This window comes from Cinclus cinclus, chromosome 10 (genome assembly GCF_963662255.1).
Source record: "Cinclus cinclus chromosome 10, bCinCin1.1, whole genome shotgun sequence".
In the NCBI taxonomy this organism is placed as follows: domain Eukaryota; kingdom Metazoa; phylum Chordata; class Aves; order Passeriformes; family Cinclidae; genus Cinclus; species Cinclus cinclus.
Genome location: NC_085055.1, coordinates 24,795,928 through 24,818,315, shown reverse-complemented (window position 1 = coordinate 24,818,315; position 22,388 = coordinate 24,795,928). Strand labels below are relative to the sequence as shown.

General features: G+C 45.0%; 1 protein-coding gene across 1 annotated transcript; it reads right to left on the bottom strand.

Moving 5' to 3' along the window:
* Positions 1-16,114: 16,114 nt before the first annotated feature.
* On the bottom strand, positions 16,115-17,038 carry LOC134047819 (G-protein coupled receptor 55-like). Its single transcript, XM_062499256.1, has one exon. It carries the CDS (start codon positions 17,030-17,032, stop codon positions 16,115-16,117), a length of 918 nt encoding a protein of 305 aa, XP_062355240.1. The 5' UTR covers positions 17,033-17,038.
* Between the last annotated feature and the right edge of the window lie 5,350 nt (positions 17,039-22,388).

Here is a 22,388-nt window from a genome sequence, read left to right as displayed (position 1 = left end):
CTCTGATATGTTAAGTATGTGCTTGTTTGGATTGGGAAGCTCATGTCCTCCATATGTTGCTGATGGGAGGCAGCAGCTGGGGGGTCCATCCCATTGGGATGGAGGAGCTGGGCAGTGGGAGAATGCTGTAGTGGGGATGGGAGAGCTGTGTGGGGATGTGGCTGACCCACTGGGGAGCTGCCTGCAGGCTCTGGAGGGCCCTTTCCCTCTCCCTGCACATCCCTGGGATACCCAAGGGCACCCTGTGTGGGGAAATTGCCCAGCTAAGGTCTGTGAAGCAGCCAGATACCTCTGCTGTTTGGGTGGCTCGTGGGCACTGGATCTTTGCCTCTCCAGCTGATGGATTTCTACAGAGAAATGTGTCCAGTGTGACCTAAGCTTGCAGTTGCCTTCTGGCTGGCTCTGCAGGGCCAGCCTTTGGGGTTATTCCTTTCCTCACTAGACACTGTAATGGGGGTCACTTAGTGCCCTCTCAGGCTTTCTCTCCCTGTTTCATCCTGGTAGAGAAGTGACAGAATATTTTTCCTGAACTTGACTGTTCCTCTTTCCAGAGGTAGTCTCTGGTCAGTCAGGGAGGAAGTTCATGTTTTGTTCATTACAGTCTTTTTTGCCGCATTTTGCATTTAACTCTTCGGTATATGGGTGCTGTTTCCATCATTGGGGTTCTGAAGGGAGCTGTACCTTTCAGTGTCTCTGCCAAAACCTCTTCCCCCAGGCTGGCCCAGCCAGCTCTGCCTGACTGCCCTCTTCTTCCATCAGCTCTGGGCTGAGGAAGCAACTCTGCACCACTCTGTGGGAAACCTGAACCTTTCAGACATGCTTTCTGAGGGCTGAAATGCTGATATTAAGAATATGATTGATGCATTCCAGTAAATTCTGTTATCAGTGAGTCAGCCAGCTGAGACTTGTCCACTGTGAAGAAAAACAGCTTGTGTTGTGAAACTTTGTGTTTTCAAAATTTCCCTCATGGTTCAGTTTTTCATTTTCTGAGGTTGTATTTGTTGCCCCTTGCTCTTAGGAGAACGTAAGTCAGTTCTACTTCATAATCTTGCTTATACTTCGACAGAAGGCTGCTTTATTTGACTGAACAGTGGCATGTATAATAGCTTGGCAATTAAACCTGCCTTAGGAAGACTGGCAGAGATGCAGTTGAAACCCTAAAATATGGGTCACTATGATAATGGCTGGCATCTAATACAATCTACTTTCTAACAGGCATATTGCAGCATGGCTCAGTCAGTTGTTTAGCTCTGCCAGACAGTGCACAGTAAGTCAAAGTTGGTCTGATTCTAGGACAATCCACTTCCAAGCTCTGGATTTGCTTTTTTTTTTTAAAAAAAAAGAAAACCAAACAAAAACTGCTGTAAACCTATTAACTTGGAAGTCAAGGGGAGGTATCTCAGTGTTCCTCTAAATGGTTTATTTTTATTTGTTACAAGCTCTCTGCAGTTGCATTCATAGTCCAGTCCCATCCCATGATGTGCAGCCCTTTGGGATCTCTGCAGCCTTGGGACAAGGAGTGTTCAGGCCATGATGGACCACGTAGGTGCTCCAGAAAGGAGCCCAACAGGGACAGCTCTCTGGTATATTATGGTGCCAAGCTGATGAAAGCCTGTTCTCGCTGCTATACACGCTCATGTATGTGCCTTAGGATGTGCAACTTGTTCCCAAAGCGTTTTGCTGCTCTCATTCTGAATTTCACCCAGAATGTTATCAGAGCAAGTATTGTGGATGCTGTCACAGCTTCCCAGAGAAAAAATGGCATGTTTGGACAGCTATGTGATCAACAAAAATAGCTTCCCAGGTCTCAGGTAAATGCCTGTTTCTTGCTCTTTTGGCAAGTACAATTCCTGATGTCCCAGTGAAATCATTGAGGTGCTGCAGCTCTGTCACAGGGAATGTTTTCTGGATGAACAAAAAGAGTGTGAGGGAACACAGTCTTTAACACATATGGGTTGAGCTTTAGTAACTTTTTCCAGCTAAAAGAAAAAAGGCATAAAAGGGGTGGAAGCAGCTAAACTTCCTGATGTTAAGCTAAAGCATTTGTTTTAACATTTTAGTAATTAAATGATTATTTCTTGTTTCAAAACAATTTTTAAACAAAAATGCTGAATTAAAATGGTGAAGTAACATGTGAATAAGTGAAACACTGTTCATTTTGTATTAGAAGAAGCATTTATGTCAACCAAAATATCTACAAAACAGTGTCCATGCTTACTTGCCAGCAGGGCCCTATGAGACCAGGAAGGGAACTGGAGCTTGAAGCAACATTGGGACCATCCAACTTGTCATACTTAATTTAGGAGTCTTTGTTTCCAGAGAGTAAGGACCTCTCTAGAGGACTGCTCGGTGGAGGAGTTCCCGAATACCTAAGTCTCTTTTAAGTTAGACAATGTCAACACCCTTGTATGTCAGATACTTTTAATGAGTGGTATTTTTTTAACACGTGACTGACTTCAGGACAGGGTGAGCAACGGGCTGTTGCTTTTCCTGGCTGCTGTGTACATGACTCCTCATGTTTCTCTGCTTCCTCAGGAGCACAGCTGGCTCTGACTTGCTGTGCTGCAGGTAGAGAGGGCAGTGCTGAGCAGAAATGGTCATCCCTGGGTGGCTGCTGCCTTCGGTCTCTATTGAATGAAAGGAAAATCTCTTTGTTCAGGTTGGGGTTATCTCCACACCAGTTTCAGCTGATGACTGTGACCTTCCTCATCATCTCCTTTTGTATATTCCCTTTACTATGGGGTGTTCACAGCTCACAGGTGGGTCTCGCATGGCAGAGCTCTCCCCACAGGCCCCAGCTCAGGGGAAGATGCAGAGCAGACCCGAGTGGTGCAGCACATCCCAGAGCCTCAGCCCTGCCCTGAGCCTGTCTGTCACTGGCTGACACTGATGTCCTGCTGGAGGCAGCAGGAGGATGCTGCAGAAGTGGCACAACACGCAAGGCAGCCTTGGCACCAGGACTGATTGTACAGGCTCAGGCACCTCTGATCACATCAGAGCAGGGGCTGGAACTGGTGTGTTGGGCAGCAAGAGCGCAGGGGCTGCTCATCAATTACCAATCAACTCCTTCTGTCTTATTAAAGTCTTTGAAGCACTGGGTGGGCTGAAGAACCAAGAATTAGCTGTTTCCTCAAGTTTGCTGAGAAAATTTGCTCTGGGAATATTATTATTCGTGCTGGATATGGAAGGTGTTTGTGCCAGCTCTAATTAACTGTTCTCACTAGCACAAAGATGTTCTCCAGTGAAAGCCAGTGTGTTATTTTATTGATTTGGATTAATTAATGTGAAAAGGCCAAGTATGTAATTTTGTACTTGAACTTTTAGATTTGTATTTGAGTTGAAATCACATTATGCAATGATTGAATATTCTCCTGGTCTGACTGGGGAAAGAAGTTTCCAAAACGAAGACAACTTTATGTTGAAGAAAATCTCTGGAATTAAAATTTATCTTCTTTTCATGAAATTTCTCTGGAATGCCATTCTGTTCCCCCAGTTGTTATTCATGGAGTAACTTGTTCTCCATGAAGTAACAGGAAAGGCTTTGGATCAGGCCCTATCTCATTTCTCCCCCTTTTCAGATGGTCATTAAGTGGTTGCCACTGCCAGAACGACAGTCAATACCCTAAGTCATTCTCCCTTCTCCAAAAATGGTTGCAAGTAAAACTCAAAGAAGCATCTATAAGCTGACTTGCCCTGGTACTGAGGATACTCAGACCTGCCATCTGAAAATGCCCCATTGTCAGCAGTGTTGTCAGAGCAACACCTTCTGCAGAGGTTTTGGGAGGTGCAGCCTGTCCCTGGCCCTTGGGTATCTTCTCCTGCAGCGTGCCTGGGTCTGGTGGAACTGAGGAGGCCTGGAAAGCACCTGTGGGCAAGTTGGCAGTGGCTTTGCAATGCACAAAGAAATTTGGTAAGGTGGATTTGAGACATGAAGGATTTACAGCTCAGTGGTTTTGAGTGTACAGGAGACTTTGTGGCAATTAAACCAGCAGCATCATGTTAATAGTCTCTGGGGGGTATGTAGGAAAATACAGGGCAATGCAGTTACCCTTTAGAGAAAGGCTTGGACCTGACACAGCTGTGGGTTTGGGTTTTAAGCGCTAAAAGTAGTAACAGGAGACAGCATTTTATGACTTGCCTGAGTTCAGCTTGGTCTCCAAATTAGACTGATCATTTTGTAGGTCAAATATTTAGGAACAGCCTAGTAAACTGCTGTATTGTTGTTATACAAACTAAGAATAAACACGGGAGGTCACTGCATAAACATCCAGGGAAAAAAAAGCCCAGGATGGAATAAACCAAGCACAGCCACCCACACGTACAGGCTGGATTTGCACGGCCATCTGCTGTCCCAGCTCCTTGGGAGGGAAGCAAGGGAGGCTGTGTGGGTTGGCAGCCCCATGCTCCCGTCACAGGTTGTGCAGCTGATTGCTTTTGGTTTTGTAATGACTTTAGCAAGACCTCAGAGTGAGATAGGGCTGTCAGAGCAGTTGTGGGGACAGAATGCAGGAGGGGGCTTCAGTGTGTTAGGCTGGATGCTGTCTCCAAATTTCTGAAAGCACTCCCCAACCCTGGCCTTCTCCAGTGCTACTGAAGAGTCCCTGGATTCTAAGGAGCTTTATACATATCCAGATGGCTGCGGCACAGTCTGCCCACATTTGCCATAAGCACACACCCTGGAGGGCTGCAGCAGCTGCCTCTGAGGCTGCTCACTGACATATGAGAGGCTAACACAACATTCTCTTTAAAAGCCAGCAGCACACCCAGTTATTGAACAATGTTGGAAACATCCCATGGCACCACATGCAGCACTTGTGGTGTGAATGTGGCTGACAGTCATGGCAGGCAATGAATGTGGTTGGGAACAGCAGACAGGTGATTCCCACCCCACCTGGCAGGAACTGTTCAATTGGGCAGGGTGGTTGTGAAACTGTCCCCCAGGTCAGGGTGTGGGTCAGGGGAAATGTGTCTAGCCCCAGGCAGGGAGCTGTTTGGATCGCCAGGAGAATGGCAGCTTTTGGGGCACATTTTCCTTTGTCATGCTGGATGGCACTGTTGGGAATGAGCACTGAGCTCCAACCAGACCCCCCAGGCCCTTGGCCTGTCTCTGTGCTACCTCCCTGGCTGCCAGCAGCAGACACTGCCCTAAGTAGGTCTTTAGCAAGCTCTTAGTTGTATTTTGGGGACAGCTGCCTGTTTGAAGGGTCACAGCTGTCAGTCTTGCCTCGGTTTGAGCCCGGGACTTGGGAAGGAAATGAGGGCCAATTAAACATATTCTGTCTGCTGCCCTATTTTGGTTTCAGTTCTCCATTCAGTTGAAGGCATCCAGATCCCCAGCACTGCAAGGAGGGCTCCTCTCTTGGCAGCAGCAGGCTGGGGAAAAAGAATTGGCTGATTAAAGTGCTTTGAGAAGCATTTTGCTGTATTTGGAAAGGAGGTGGTTAGAACTCACATACATACCCCTCTCCAAGAAGAATGAATGCTGCAGAAGTACAGACAGTGGCAACATAGCTTGAGCCCCTCTGAATGATGAAGCAGGTTTGCAATAAGCCTTTTGCACCATTTCTTTCTGTGCTTTATAATAGCTTAAAAACAAAAGAAAGTTTCAATTAAGATGTCGTGGCTAGAAATGCTTGCTCTTTCTCCCTGACCCAGTATTTTAGTGTTAGCCCATGAAATGCATGAGCCAACAATAAGCAAACTCAAACTGAGTTGCCTTTATAACAGCAGGTACCAAATAACAAATGGCTGGCTGAAAGGGAAGAGGAAAGCTTGACAATTCTCTAATAAGGTTTGCAGTGGAAATTAACTTTGCTTTCATTCAGTGCTTTTGATGAAGTTGCTTAATTGCACTAAAAGGTAAATATTTGGTATTAATCTCCTTGTAAGTTTAATCTCTCCAATGTAAGTTTACCTAGTGTAGCTGTTCCTGAAGTGCTGCCTCTGCCAGAGCAGTGAGTCATGTTTGTCCATACAGGGAGTTGGAGGGGTTTTACATCTTGAGTTTTCCTCTTTCCCTACATTTTTCATTAACAGCCGTGGTTCTTAGACTCTGCTGGAAGGGCAGCACTGTGCAAGGCTGTTTGGAGGAGCTGTAAAACTGACTAAGGCCTTCTAATATCTATGTGCCTCAGCAGGTTCGGTTGTGTGCTGTGACGTGTGGGCAGGGTCAGGTTAGCCTCACACAGCTGCAGTGGGGTGTCCTGGCACTGCTTACATCCACCTGCGTGGCCAAAAAGAGTAGTTTTCCAGGCAAGGAGAAAGTTCTGTGCCTGCTTGATACCTTGGGGTGGCTCCCTAGAGCAGAGGCTGGACAAGGTTAAGAGAATAAAGTGGGGATTTGTTAAAGGCCTTCAACAGATACACCTTGGGCAGTCAGAAGCCTCAGAGGCTACACCCAAAATGGACAGTGGTCACCATTGTTATAAATGAGAAACAAAGTCTCAATATTTAGCAAAATTTCGAGTGCTTTATTTGATATTAATACAGCAAGCAGCGCTGGGGAACGTGAGGGGTCACGGCCCACTCCACGCTCCGTCGAACCTTGGTTTGCAGCTCCTTTTTATAGGATGGTTTTCCTTGTAGTCTCTGGACAGTTTGTCAAGCAGCCATGTGGTCTTGGTAGATAAGGAACAGTAGACGTGGGGGGGTCTGGTCTTAACAGATAGGTTGGGATTGATTACACCAAGGCAGGAAATCTGGTATTGCAAAATCTTTCAGGCTGCAATTGATCATACAAAGGCAGGAAATCTGATTTTGCAATATCTTTCAGGCTGCGGGAAACCCCCATTTTACAAACTGGTATCAAATACAATTTACTAAAAAATCCACAATATTCATGAGATGGGGATTTAAACAGAATTATTTAATCATATATATTTTTCTCTGTCTAATGTCCATGCTTCACTTCAGACCTTAGTATTCTGGTTTATACAAACCCCAATACTTTTATGAACACAAATTTTTTATCAATTATCACACGAGTTTTTCAGACAGATATAAATTTGGTCCATTTTCATATCAGGGGTTAATCCTTCAATTATCGCTTCAGGTAATGAAGTCATTTACCCCCAGTTTGCTCCCCCCAATTCACTTTTGTTTATACTTTTTGGGGCCTGAGGCTGTGGGGTGTCCTTGGATCTCAGGCCTTCTCAGGCCTGTGTCCCCCGTGTCCTTGACACAGGCCTAGAGGAATTGTTTTGTCTGACCAAAGTGTGAAAGCAGCAGTTAACACTTCATATGAAGTTTAGAGTCATGCACTAATGCAGCACAGGATTTGGAAAATATAAAGGCTAAATTACTAAGGCAGTGTGCGGCCTGCTCCTGAGGTGACTGCCACCATCATGGCCGCAGGGTTCCTCAGCCACTGGGGCCGAGGGCTGCCCTGCATCTGCACCAGAGAGTGTGCAAGGTTTCTGCTGGAATTATCACAGGTTTATCTCATCAGGGGACCTCCTCATGGCGGGTGTCGTGGCCATGCTGCCGCCGCTCGCCCCAGCTGGGCAATGGACGTGCGGGGTGGTGGCCGAGGGCGGCAGCGCTGAGGGGAGGCAGGAGCAGGCCCTGCACTCCCTCCCTCCCCCCCGCTCCCTCACACAGGGCTTGTTTTCACCTGTGACCGTGTCCTGGCACTCAGTCAGACACACAGGAAGCGTCAAAAGCTTAAATTAACATTTTAATGTCCAAACCCTGGTTTTCCCTCACAGAGATGAGGAGCCAGAGGCAGCACTTTGTCTCCAGAGCTGTGAGTGTTTCTGTGCAAAATCCTCCTTGGGACAGGGGGTAACACTGCTTTTCTGACCAAAAAGTTTCTGAATTTGGCAAATGGCTTTGAGGAGAAAGAAGTTAAATATCCTTTGCTGTCCATGTTTAAAAAAAGCTCTTGTGCTGCTGCACTGAGGCACAGTTTGCCAGCGGCTGGGAGTACCCTCATGCTCCCTGGGCCATTGCAAAACAGGACCCTGGGACACTTTGTGGAGGCAGAATCTTTGTTTTTGTTGTTTTGTTTTGCTTTTAAATTTTGTTTTGTTTTGTTTTGTTTTGTTTTTCAAACCAACCAACCAACCAAACAAACAAACGTGTGTGATGACCCACCCTGAAAGGGAAGGATGTGCCTTAAGAGTGGGTTGTCACACCTTGGCAGCAGGAGGGGGAGGAGAAGGGGCTGAGTCTGCAGATTGCACTCAGGGATGTGTGGCACCATGAAAGGTGGCATTGTAATTTCTTTGTCATTTAAAAAAATGTGATAAAAGTGACTGGCATGGTTGGAGTCAAATGCTGGGCAGCAGTGAGCCCTTCATGTGCTGGGTGTGATGTGTTCTTGGTGTGCTCTGGTGTCAGTGGAGCATGAAAACAGCAACAAATCAAACCAAAAAAGCAAACAAATAAAACAAAATGGTGTCTCCAGTCACCAGGGCTTAGCATGGAAAAAATTGCAAAGCAATACATGATTTATGCTGATTTATTCAAAGAACTACCACTGTACATACATCTTCCTGACTCTTTCCCTCTGAGACAGTTGAAGACTGGAGTTTTCCCCAGGGATGCAGCAGTGCTGCAGGTGTCACCCCTGGTCAGCTCTCTGTGCCTGTGCCGAGGGGCTCCCTTAGCCCTCCCTTGTCTCCCACTGCCCCTTTCCTGGCACTCGCTCACCTTGGGGCTGCTGCCAAAACCTTCCAAAGGAGCCCCTTTCACAGCCAGCACCTGCCCAGGAGAGCTCTTGGCATTGCCACCGCTCTGCTTTTTATGGCATTGTTCTTCCCTCCTTTTTTTTTTTTTTTTTTTTTTTTTAATTCTTTCTTTCCCCTTCAGAGGTTTGGTAACAGATGTTGAAATTTGTTCCCAACTGAGGGCGTGAATAGGACCTAGGTGACAAAAACAAAGTTAAAGCAAATTGGATACTTGCTTTTGGTTGCAGCTATCAACTCCCACCCAGGGATGCAAAAGCAAATACAAAACCCCTCTGAAATCTTGTTAATAGTTTGAGGAGAAGCTGATACCTCCTAAAAACCTTAAGACCACAAGGATTCTGTTGCTTTGTCTAACTTTTCTTTACTTCTCCTTCATTGTTTTTCCCAGTGAATGCTATTTGCATGAAAATGGGACCTTTTGTTTCTGAGGAGCTGATCCATCCCGGATACTTATTCTTTATGTGGACACTGACCATTGGAGCCTGAGTATATCCAGAGAGGGCAATTAACTCGAATTCTCCAGACGCTAATCCTCTGGGATACTGGGCTCATTTCCACAGCATCTGACTGTGATACAGAAGAGGGTTTCTCACTTCAGGTGGATTAAGTATGCAGCCGAGGTTGAGCGAACGTGGTTGTAATGGAGAGTGGGGTGCAGTAATACCACAAATGAAAGTTCTATCAGTGGAAGATATACCCTTCTGACAGGAATTTCCCCAGAGTCCTCCAAGGGCCAAATGTAGACGTTAAAGAAATGAAATTTTCATGTGTTGTTTCCAGCTGTGTTTGAAACCCCACTCTTCCCCTGAGGGCTGAGAATCCTGGAGCTGCAGGTGCCTGATCTGCTGCTCCTGTGTCCCAGTGGGAGACCTGCAATGCAGCTCCGTGGCTGGTTTGTCACTTGCAATTGGCTTGTGGGGCTGCTGCTTCATCTTGTTTGATTGGAGAAACTTTCCTGATGGTCCTTTGTGCTGTCTTCATTAACACTCAAAACATCACAAGACTTCCAGGTGTCCTTGAGTTGACCAGCAAAGTCCTTCCTTCCTGTTGGCTCCCTGACAGAAAGACATTTTGTTTGACATTTTGCTGTTTTGACATTTTGTACATAACCAAGAAAATAATATATTGTATCCTGAGCAGTTTTGCCGAAACTTTGATAAGAGGGGTTATGACCTACATGGTTCTCTTTGCATCTGTGTTTAAAGGACATGAGGTGGGAGCTGGACTGTAAACCTGTAATGTGACCAGGGAGAATGTTAGGAATAAGATTCTTGGACACATGCTGTGGAGTTCTAAAAAAACAAATGCTTCATCTAACGCAAACAAAATCGTTTTCAGTACAGGAGTCTGGCTGCTGTGGTGTTCAAGCTGAACAATCTGATAGCCTGATAGTTAGAATGGGTGTATTTACTCACAGGATTGAATTTTTGATTGGCAAAAAGTGGGAGAGAGATTTGGGACATCTTCTAAAGATGTTTTGTGACAGGTGAATGTGGGCATCCCAAGGCAAATTTGAGAGAGCAATAACCTGCAATAGCGTAGATCATAAAATGATCTGAATGCTGTGATTATGTGCAGAAATGAAATCTGTGATAAGAGTCAGTGATACTGCTTGGTTTCTGCCCTCTTGTTCCAAACCAAGGTAACATATTATTCCAGCTTCAGTATTTTGTGTTGCAAAAGAGAGGGGCATTAAAGATCTTGCTACTGCTGCTGTGTTGAGATTTTTCTTACCATTATACCATGGAGTGGGTTACAAATGCAAATGTGTCCATGGCATTGCTTTACCTCCACCCTTTCCTGATAGCCTGCCTGTGTTTTTTCTGAGGAATCATAAGGCAGGCTGTGGGTTTGAATTAAGGGTAATCTGGCTTCTTTTGTGTGATTTTTGTCGTGAGAGATGGGCAGAAGTGACATGGACCAGGAATAGTCCATCCCTGCTCAATTCCACATTGGAGGTTGGGTGGGATACCACAAGGCAACTCAAAAGGGAACAAACACTCCTTGTCACACAGCAGGGTCCCACCCCAAGGTCTGTGCAGTCACAGGCAGGAGCAGCAGCAAGAGCTGAGCTCAGAGAGAAACCGACTGTTTTATACCTCAACCTTCCTTTTGTCTTCTCACTGCTCAAACAAAAAGGTCTAGATAGCAGGTTTATTATTAATACCAGGCTATTTTGCTATGCATGAGGGAAACAAACCTTCCTGCAGGGCTTTTACTGCTATGTTGATCTGGGTCTGGCAAAAGTCACAGTCCTTTTCTTCTTCCCCCTTCCAGCTGTAACCTTTTCAAACCACACCACTTCCTATCAGTATGAATGAAGTCAGTCAGGTCTCTGCTGTCTGCAGCTTCTTGTGTTTTCTTTCCTAAGCTCTTCTTTAAACTGATAAAAGCTGTCTCAGACAGTGTCCTTCACTGTTTCAGTAGTGATGGCAGGCCAAGTAGGCCCAGGTTAAATGGTGGGCTCCAGGTGGTGGCTTTACTTGTAGTCACAAAGTTAATACTTACCCAGGAATGGCTGGGATTCTTGTGGTGTACTCCAAAGTGTAATCTAAACTGGATTTCCTGGGTTTGTAATGCTTGGTTTTGGACTAACAATTGCCCACCAGTGTTTATAGCTCTAGACTGCTGATGCTTGCTCTCAAACATAGTCCCAGTTTAATGCCCTTATTGTCTTGGAATAGAGAGGATTAAGAGGGATCTGTAGCATACAGCAGATGTGATGTTTTATACTGTTTTTGCTGTCTGTAAATGGCACTGATTCAGCTCTTCTTCCAGGGACACGTTTCTGATTCCTCATAGATTTTTCATTTTGATGCTGTCCCACAGCAACATTAGAAAACATGGTAAATATCATTCTTACGAAGTAGCAGTGCATAAAATCAGAATAATAGGAATAAATGAAAGCAAGGAGGTTGTAGGCGTCCTTTGCTTTTCCCAGTAGCTAAAGACACTGATTCATTACTTTGTTGCTATGGTAGACCTCTCTCAGTAGCAAGAAACCCAAGGCAGGGAGAAGTCTCAGCTTTGCTAATGGGTTCAGTGCTCCAAAAAGCTGAAGGCAGAGGCTTGTGAAAGGGAAGGAAGGATGAGGACAGGGATGAATAAGGCAAGCTGGAGTACTTGACTGGATTGTGACTTTGCCAGCTGCAAATCCAGGAGCAAACTGCATCGGTCAGGTGTGAGATCAGTGTCCTCCCTCCAAAACTGGAGCCATATCTGTGTGTCCCTGGCACACCAAGGTCAGCCATGGGAATTCTTCACCACTCTGTGGTCCCACTTAGGACACTTTTTCTTTGTGGTACTTCCACCAGTAAATGCAGCAGATGGAAGGAGCATGCAAACAGCTCTTCTCTGTGGAGAAATAGCTGTGAAGGGAGCTGGGGAGTGCTTTCTGCTTCTGCCTATCTGCAGCACTTCCATTTTACAGCAAAATCAACTATTTCACTTCTCAGAGGGCATCTGCCTAGTATCTACAGTGCTACAAATTCATCTTTAGCTCCTGTTGCTGTCCTTCTGCAGAGAGAACAAAAGGCAATTTTAACCCATTTTGGCAGTGGTAAAAATGCTAAAACATTTTGAGAGAAGTGAAGCATAGAGAAGAAAATACCTATGAAACCCTTTCTATTTCTGTTGAGAATTACTTTTCTGATGCTTTTTTCTCATTACCACTGATTACACATGTGATATTGTTAATGGTGAATACTTTTCTCCATTCATTATATGTGAACATCGTTCATAAAATATATAAAGTGACTTTTTTCCTTACTTTTTTGGTTTTTATTCCCAAAATAGTGAAAACTCTGTGGAACTTTCTGCATGCCTGGTACATGTGTTGAGTCTTTTAATTTGGGAGATGAATGCCTTGGTTGGGATTTTGGCGATTATTTGTAAATATCATTGGTGATGGTTTTTTTAAAACCTTTTATTCTTCCCAAGCCAAACAGATAATTCCTGAGCCTGACAGGTAAGATAATAGTTGTATTAGGACACAAGGAATTTGGAAAGCAAAGGACAGATGTGCAGAGTTAATCTAAGTTTGAGCCTCACTGCTTTCCCAGGTGAGCGAGGCTGCAGGGAATAGACCATTTGCTACTGAAGCACATGCACAGTCTCTCAGTGAAACCTGCAAAGAAGTGAGTGGGAAAATTGCTTATGTGAACAGGATATGAGCTTGAATGTCTGCAACACTTGGCAAGAAATCTGGCAGCCTCAGGGTGTATTTTTGAAAGGCCTCTCAATTGAAATGCCTTCCTTAGCCCAAAGGGTGAAGTTCCCCAGCAAAGCAGCTTCATCAGCTCCCATGACCTGCTGTGCTTTCAGTGCTGGTTCAAATCTTTTGCCTTTCACTATCCAAGTGCAAAGCCAAGTGCAAGTAGAAAACATGCTCTATGACAGCTCTCTGGCCCCCACTGCATTTTTTTTTAAGAATAAACTAATGATTTTAAGCTAAGAACTGTATGTGTTATGAATGAGTCCTCGGTTCTTGGGGGCAAATTGTCCCCAAACAAATCCCTGGGTTTGCTTTCTTTTTCTTCATACAAATTTCAAGTTTTCAAATTATTTCTTCTTTAATTTCTTAGCACTCTACATATTTTAATATTCTCTTGGTGATACCCCATGTCATGATTTAGATATAAATGCCTGCTGATGAGCAAGCTGCTGCAGTTACCCACCTGAGCAAGGAAAGGATCAGACAACACTACATTTTACCTGGACAGTGAACGTTCAGAGGCCCAGAAACACTAAGATCCAGCAGGGATCTTTTGAGTAGAAAGTGCTGCCTTTACAAAATTCTAATTTCTCCTAGGAATGTAGGATGAAAGTCCTTAGTGTGCCCTGACCATTGGTGCTCTCTTAGAGCTGGCAGGGGCACTGCAGTCATGTGGAAAGGCAGGGAGCTCAGACCGTGCTTGGCTGTACCCTGTCCATGGGCAGGTACTTGCTTTTCCACACCTCTGCCTGTTTATTGCTAGAAAAATCAGTGGCTAGAACCACTGGAGTAACACAGAGGAGATGCTCAGGAGATGAAGAAAAGCCTCATGCATTTTTACCTTGTCCTTTGTGTTAACAATGCTTAATCTGGTCAACATCCCAGCCCCTTCTAAGCAGTATGTTATTGCTGAGGAAGGCAGCCTAGAAGTCAAAAATGCTAAGTTTAGTGTTCATCTCCCTGCTGTCTACCTGCACTATAAATTAAATTACATTGCAAGTTACTTTATGGTATGTGGGACCAAGGACAACAGGATAACAAAACAGAGAACAGGCTTATTTGGAAAAAAGCTGAGCAACAGAGGAAGCATAAAACTACAGGTGAGCTTCTAGTCTCAGTTATTGCATCGTAAGCCCAAAGTCATGTCAGTGAAACTAATGGAGCTGCCTCAGGCTATAGAAGAGTAATTGAGATCAGTTTTCTCATACACTTTGGCATTTTCTGCCTGCCGAGGTACTGGCGCAATCCCTGTTCTCTCTGTTCAGGCATTGTCAGTTAAACTGGAGGCCCTCTTGGCATGGACTACTGCTTTGAGATGCAAAAGAACTCTTTTGCCTCAGCGCTATTTTCTTCTACGATTTGTTAACTCTTTTTTCCAAAAGGAGCCCGAAGTTGCAATGGTAAAATCTCTGTGTCTACTAAAGCAGAGTTAGTGAAGAGGTAAGCTATGAGCAAGGACCTGATGAGGATTCTCTGTCTGCTGGCAGGGATATTCAGTCAGATATCCTGAAGTTACTAAGGGAATCAATGGGAATGACCATTGTTATTGTGAGGGAATTCTTGCTGGAATATCCTGGTGAATTTTATTTTCAGGCACTTTTTCAAAACCAGGCCATAAGGTAAATACACAGTCCAGGTCTTCCCAGAAGCACAATTCCTTGCCTGAACATAAAAAAGACTCTGTCAACAGCAGCACATACTTAGGTCTGTGTTAGGTCAGTGTTCTCAACAGGAACTGGATTTCTTTGGTACAATCTCATACATAGATTCACTTCAAAAGCATTCACTTCGACTGACTGGAGCCCCAACACGTAAATCTCCAGTTCAGAGGAGATGAATCAATACACAGTTTGTGCATTACCCTTGTCAAAAGTGTGTGGAAAAGAGACAGTTCAAAGGCTGGGATTAATACCCCTGCCTCGAAGAGGTACTGCAAGAATCCAGCTCAGCATGAATATGAAAACTCTTTTGCTTTGATTTCTAAATCAGCCTCATCCCTCAGGAGGGTGGCAGCTGATTGCTGGACAGTGTTGCAGGCAGCAGTGGGGGTGGCCCAGAGCAGCAGGATGCCTCTCTACAGTCTGGATGCTCCTTGTCTTTGGGTTTATCTGCGCCTGTGAACACTGATAAGAAGTAACTGACTGACATGTCAGGCTCTTGCAGCTTGATTATTTTTTATTGCCTTGTTTGCTTAGGGAATGGTAGTGCTCAGCTTGTTCTGAGGTCCAAAAGGCTGCTTTCCCCCAGGCTTCTGTGTGTTTCTGGCAACTGCTTTAGGGATCAGGGCTGCTCTTATCTTATCCCCCATAAGGTGGGGGTGGTTCCTTCAGGTTCATGTGTTTGTCGCTACATTGGACATGGGGATTTTATTTCATGCTCTTGTTTGGTTTGGCTCTATTCATGAAACTGTGTTTGTAACCAAGCAGGAAGGAACAGATGTGAAAAGCCTGCAAAACAGCAGAGGAGGTGGTGAGGAAGCCTGCAACTGGGGGACTCAAGAAACGTGTGCTGTGTGGGGATATGAGCCAGTGGCAGCATTAGTTAGATGTGTGGTGAGGTAGTCACAACAGCTAAAACAAGTGACTCTGCACCTTGCAGAGCAAGTCAAGCAGTGGAGGAATGACGTGGATATCTTGCTATACCCATATGAAACTAAAGCTGCCTTTGCATTTAGAGTCACATCATTATTTTCTTTTTTAAATAGCATGTGCAAGTTGAACCCAACAGGCACATGTATGTGAGGACAAACATACATGACCAGGACAGGGGAGGCAACAGAATTTATTCTGAAGCTTTCTATCACGAATTTAAAGTCTTTGTTTCTTAACAGAACAAGTCTGTGGTGACTAAAGTTTTGAGGACGGTTGGCTGGTACATTGTGGACAGGGAAGCTGAAATATGCTACCACATAAAAGTGAACATTTTTTTCTTTTCAAAGTAAAGGAGAATCACATCCAAAGAAATATGCATTACTATTTATATGAATAATTAAATTTCTTTTTATCCGTACATAATAACAGGAAACATTATGGAAATAAATCAAAAAAGTGAGGGACAGCCTCTTGGAAATGGACTTAGTTTTGGTTTTCAGGAAATATTTTCATCCATGAATATTTAAAGTGAACTGCTTAGGCAAGAAGTTCAGAGCCCTTTACTTTCCACAGAAGCCTCTCCACACATCATCCCAAGTCATGAACATGCAGTACATAAATCAAGGCTTTTGCATGGCTCTTTTTTCACTGTTTTGTAATGGGTCTTCCAAGGACTCCTTTAAAACAAAATAATAACACACTCCATCAAGACAGCAGTTCAGGTTTGCCCAGCAAAGGGTGACCTGAACAGTGTCTCGTAGCACTTGTTGAAAACTGATATGGATGATGTTGTTCTTCACCAAAAAATACATTAAGTATACCACGTGGTAAGGTGTGAAACACACCAAAAAGGCGACCAGGTTTGTCACGACAATCCTCTCTGCTCTGGTGCTGTGTGTTTGGGGGTTGTCTGGGTTTCTGTGCCTTCTCAGGCACCGGATAGTTTGGGCAGTGCAGAAAGTCATGGCTGCCATGCTGCCGAAGAAGATGATCTCCAAGGTGCTGAACAGGCCTGTGTTCTCCCACGTGCTCTTGGAGAAGTTATGGAAGCAGGACGAGATGTTGTGGCCCTTTCCATGCAGTTGGAATGTAGAGACTGTCCCCACGGAAGTGCCCAGGCAGATGAGAGCACAGGCCATGGCAGCTTTCTTGATGGACCTGAGGGTGAGGGCCATGAAAGGGTACTGGATGGCGATGTACCGATCCACACAGATGCACAGGGAGATGAGGATGCTGCCGTACATGTTCACAAAGTAAAGACTCTCCAAGGTGGAGCAAAACACAGACCCCAGGTTCCATTTGTCCTGAAGGTGGTAAGAAATGATTTTGAAAGGAAGAGTAAACAGCAGCAAAGTATCCAGGAATATAAGGGCTATCATGTAGACTGTAGATTCTGACAGCTTTTTAACCTTAAAAAACAGGAAGGACAGAGCCATTATGTTGAACAGTAATCCCAGGATAAAAGTGGGAGTGTACATGATGAGCTGGAACAGTTCCACAGTAGCACTGATATTGCCCTTGCCATGGGTGTCATTCATATCTCCAGGTATGCTGGAAGAGAAGAAAATCACCACAAGGAAGGATGAAGATCACATAGAAGATGTAAAACAAAGGCTAATAAGGTCTCTATGAGTCCACAGCCTTGGAAATACTTTCTTCCCCCCTCTTGGACAGCTGTGTGATGAATTGCAGCTCCCAGAAGCATGGAGCTGCTCAGTGGCAGTGATTCTGGGGCAAGGTTGTACCTCAAGGGGGAATAGGCTTTCCTGGTATCCATGCCTCACTTGCACTGTTACCTGTAACCCCAGACTGTGCTGTCTTGTAATTTAGGCTGGAAGGAGTATGTGATTGCACCGTCACCTTGGAGAGACAATTTCTTTGCAGGACCAATGTAGCAGACCCTGATTTTAGGGTTACTTGGATCACGAGGGTGGAAAAATCTATGTCGATCCTGTTATCATAAGAGATCTCGGGGAGCCAAGAACTTAAGAGTCTCCCACATTTATTAATGTGAAGATCCCATACAGTCACTGCCATCCTGCACCCTCTCCCATCATCCCTGGGCAAAGAGGGACTTTGAGTACCTCTGTCCCTCCTAGAAGCTGTCTGAAAGCTGCAGGCAGGAAGCTTCCAATGGGCTATTTCTAGCAAAGATTAAGTCTTTAGTAGAAGGGTGCGATTTTGTCTAAATCAGCCAGACTTACCACAGCGGAGACAGGGGTTACAGGAAACATGCAGCTGGATTCTCCTCCAAAGAGGGGACTAAAAGTGTCGAGGCAGGCACTCTGTGAGCTGGGGTCATGAAGTAATTATCTTCTTTAGAGGAAGGGTTCTGGTTTGATCCTGCCCTCAGACTCTCCTGATAAGGACTAGGAATGTGCTCATTGGTTTCTGCAGTGCTGTAGTCACTTAAAAATGCAAATGCCCAGGAACACCAGATCCCTTCCTCCAGCCAGTTCCATGATAGCAAATAGAACGTGTAAATAAAGTTTATTTACAGGATCTTTCTGTCAGCACCCAGTAATTACTTTCTCCTGCTGCTCTTTAGTTTTTACTTCAAATCAGTGTCTTTGCTACATGAGCTGCTAATTTTGATGCTGTTCATTTTAGATTTGTCAACTGTTTGTCAACAGACCAGTCAAAGTTTCTGTCCTCCAGATCAAGTCATCCCCCTGAGTATTTCACAGGCAAACTCTCCCTTGCTGTGGTTTGAGAGATTAAGATCTCTTTGAGTGAGATGAGGATCAGCAAAAAGGAACTTTAGTTCTTTGCTCCTTAAGTACACAGTAATGGTAGGTAAATGAGATTCTGTAAATTCCTGGCTTAGACAGAAGTAAGAAAAGCAGCATGAAGCACTGTGAGTCTGATGCTGGGAGGGAGCCCATTGCTGAGAGCCAAAGGGAGGAAAAGTTAGTTAAGGAATTTCTGAAAGGTAATAAATACTGACAAAGTTCTTTACTTCAATGCCTCTGTAGGAGATTTCATTACTACTTTCCTTTTTCTTCAGTCTTGTTTTTAATTTGTTTGAAAGTGTGTCTAGGAAATTCTGGGTCTAGAGGAATAGAATTTCAACTTCTCACCAAGATGTTTAACTAAGAAAATTCTCTCTATGATTAAGAGGTATTTCAGTCTAGGGTCTGTTGTGCAGATTTATTAAAAAATAAACAGAAAAAATATTATATAAAGCATAAATTCAAAGGCCAGTTTTGTTTAGACATTACAAAAGCTAGCTATGCTGTAATAAATTCAAGTTATATAAAATATAATTAGTTTTCAGATCTCATGACAAGAGGAAAGTTTTAAGGCAATGTTTTGCTATAGTGAAATATCTCTTGCCATCTTACCTTTGGGCTACCTCGTCCTCTGGTTGTGGGAATATTTATAGAGGAAAATGGACATGCAGTAAGTGAACCAGGAAAGGGATATGAATGCTTTTATGAGCCCGAGTTAGGCCAGTAGCTTTGCCCTTGAAGTCACCTTGAAAGAGAGATAAGAAGGACCACTGTTACTTAACAGGAAAACAAGGGGTGAGACAAGAAGAGCTGAAGGTGATAGGTGAATGCCAAGGAACTCTGAAGCCAATGAAAAATAGAAAAGCCCATGTTTGCCTCGTGCAATAAGGCTTTTACTAATGGTAAGTTGTGTGATCACGTGTAGGGGTAGAGAAACTGTATATTAGAGTTAGAAGAGAGCAATAAAGAGGCATTTGCTTGATTCATATTGAATGGTGCAGTGTCCAGTTTTTTATCTAGTCACTGGTTGTTGACTTTTTCTCCTTCTCAGCTTGTAGAATTCTGAAGTCTTGTGTTTTCTTTTAAGGCAGTGTAGTGAGCTGCATGAAAAGCAGCTGCTGGTCAGCATGTCAGAAAGCACTGAGTGCTGCTGCTTCTTGTTTCATCACAGATTTCCATGCAGCATTGGCTTCCCCATGCCGTATCTGCAGGCAAACTATTACACAGGATGTCACAGAGCTCATTTAAGGATGCAAATACGTGGCTCTGTGGGACTCACATCTCTGTGAGTCACCCTTTAAAACGAGGTTCCAGTAACACAGAAAGAAAATCTGGTTCTGCAGACCTTTCTTTCTTTGAATTATTTTTTTTTTGGTTGGTTGGTTGGTTGATTAGTTTTTTCCCCCCCTCTCCAATACAGGATTTTATTGATTGTACATAGCATCCATGGGTAGAGTGCTAGTTGTCAAAATGTGCTTTGAGTTGATTATGTCATTGTTTCCCTTACTTTTCATAATATCAGGAAGGAAAAAGATTGCTGATTTTCAGTGGTGATCTGGTATGTTCACTTCAACTTGATGTTTCAAAAGAGTCAAGGGTTACTCTTATTTCTGTTTATACTCCCAAGGAGAAGGAAATGTACCCATGGAGAGTGTCAGGCAATGATTTTGTTTGGGTAGGAAGGGGGAAAAAAAGTGGGGGTTTTTGGCTGTTGCATGCATGTTTGCAGTGTTCTTTCCAAAAAGGGAAAGAAAGGCCACAATGTAGTTTTGCTCGGTCTTCTACATACTCCTTTCATTACAAAACTGAGGGTTATGTTGGCTAAATTAAAACTGTGCATCTGTGAAAGAGATGGGGAATAAGAGATGAGAGATGAAAGAGTCCCTTGGGGTTTCCTCATGGTATTTTAGTTGAAATTATTCTATTTAAGGGAAACACCACCAAAGGAAAAAAAAAACCAACAATCCAAATTCTCTCATTTCTCAGCTAGGTTTCACTTCTGTGTATCCTGTGGTGGTCTTGTGACCATGGCTGCATTCTGGATGTGAACAGAACCCCACACACAGTACAGGCAGGCACCACCACCATGAAGAGATATTTGGGGTGGGCCAGCCTGGGTGGTGGGAAGCAGAGCTGCTGTCAGCACAGATGTGCTGGAGCACTCTCTGTGCTACTGCCCTGTCCTCTGGGGTTTGCAGGTGCCAGTTCTGAAACTGCCACTAACGCTTAGAGCGGGTGCTCTCTCTTCCCACTCAAGGTTTTCTCCTCACACGCTTGGCGCTTTTTCTTCTGTCTCATTTTCTCTTTGACCAGCATGTTCTGAGCCACATGAGCACTGTCCACCTTGCTGGAGGCTGTCCCAAACCAAGTGTCCCTGGACAAGGTGTCCCCTTGCTGCACAGAGCCTCACGAGACTCCACATCTGAGAGAGATGCTTTGGGAAAGGCAGGATGAGGAAGCAGCAGTGGCAGGGTTAGTTTAGCCACCGCCAGTGAGTGATCAGCTTTTTTTCCAGCAGTATCCTTGTGAGTTTTTCAGAGAAGAAATGGCCAGGAAGGTATGCACATGGGGACAAATGCACTTGGGGCAAGGTGTGAAGGCTCCTCTCCCTTCAAAATGGAATGGGTGAAAAAGTGTAACGCTGAGGGCTGATGGAGAGGGTAAAATGAATCCAAGTGATCAGCACCATGGAAAGGCTGGGATAGCTGATGAAGGCCTCTCACAATGTTCATTAATAGCTTACTTGGGTTTCAGGGGGGAGAAAGCAGTTGGCAGCAAGGAACCTTTCTGCTCTCAACACAGGCCCTACTCTGTGCTAATGGGATGTGTCTCTTCACAGAGTCCCCAAGTCCAAGTATGCCTTTTATTGGAGACTTGGAAGAAGAGGGCCACCTCTGCACATTCTCCTCTGTCCTTCACACATCTGTGTGTGTCACCAATGCCACCAGTGTGTGAAACACCTCCTGTTTCACGTGGTTTTGGATGCTGAATCGATTGTGCCTTTTTCCTGATGAAGGAGCTGCCTCACACGCATTTTTCTGTTGGTATAGAGGATTTGCAGCACCGCTGCTGCCACACAGACCTCACCTTCATGACACACACACATCTCTCAGTGGCAGCCAGGGAAGTTCTGCTGATTCCCTGTGCTTGCCTTTAAGGCCAACCTTCTCCTTGCAGTGCTAGGCTGTGCTAGCTGAAGTCCTGGCTCTCCTGCTGTCAGTCCTGGCTCTTGGGAGGAGTGTCAGCCTACCAGTTTACGACATGTCAGTAACCACACAGCACTGTGCAGTGAAGACATGGTGAGTTTTTTTGCTCAATTTAAATCATAGCCTAACCAGTGAGAGACGTATTTGCCCTGCTTGAGAAGAGAGAGCATCCACAAGAACTTCCTGCAGCCTCTGGATGAGCCAGAAGTGGGATGAAATGTCCTATCACCTTCATCTGGTGGCTCTGCAAAACTGTTTGTAACTGAGTTGCTCCATCTCGTGGCTACAGGAGAAATGAGGAACTCGTCTTCAGCCTTGCCATGAGTTTGCCTGCGGTGTGTCACCGGGAGGAACAGCTTATCATGTAGCCCAGACAGTTTATCCCAACCTGTCCCCACCAGCCAAGCACTCAGCATCTCATCCTCGCTGGCTCCGCTTGCCCCGGCATCCTCACCGTGGAATGATGAGCAAGGGAGAGCCAAAAGCTCTGATGGCTATGGGCAGAGAGCACCAAAGCACAGGAGTGGCTGAAATGAAACTTTCCTGAGGAGGAAGTGGCCGCAAGGACTGAGTGTGTGTGGCTGGTGGGGCCGGGAGGCCAGGCCCAGGAAGCTGAGCCGAAGCAGCGGTCTGAGCACAGGCACTGATATTTGTCACTGATGTGTAGTGTCCTCTGGAAAGACTGAGGGAGGCACCAGCCAACCTTGGCTGTGCAACAGTGCCCCAGGGAACAAGGGTCCTTTCAGTGCTGGAGGAGCTAAACCTGCTGCTTGGGAGAGCAGGTGAGCTGCTCTGGCTCTTTGAGCCTTGATGTGAACTGATCTAGTATTTTTTGAGAGACGTGTCTCCATTTCCACAGAGAAATCAGCTGGGGTTGCTCCTGTGGGACTTCTGAGTCCAGATCAGCAGGGCAGATATTCCCCATCTCAGTGCCCTGAAAGTGGGGAAATTTAAAA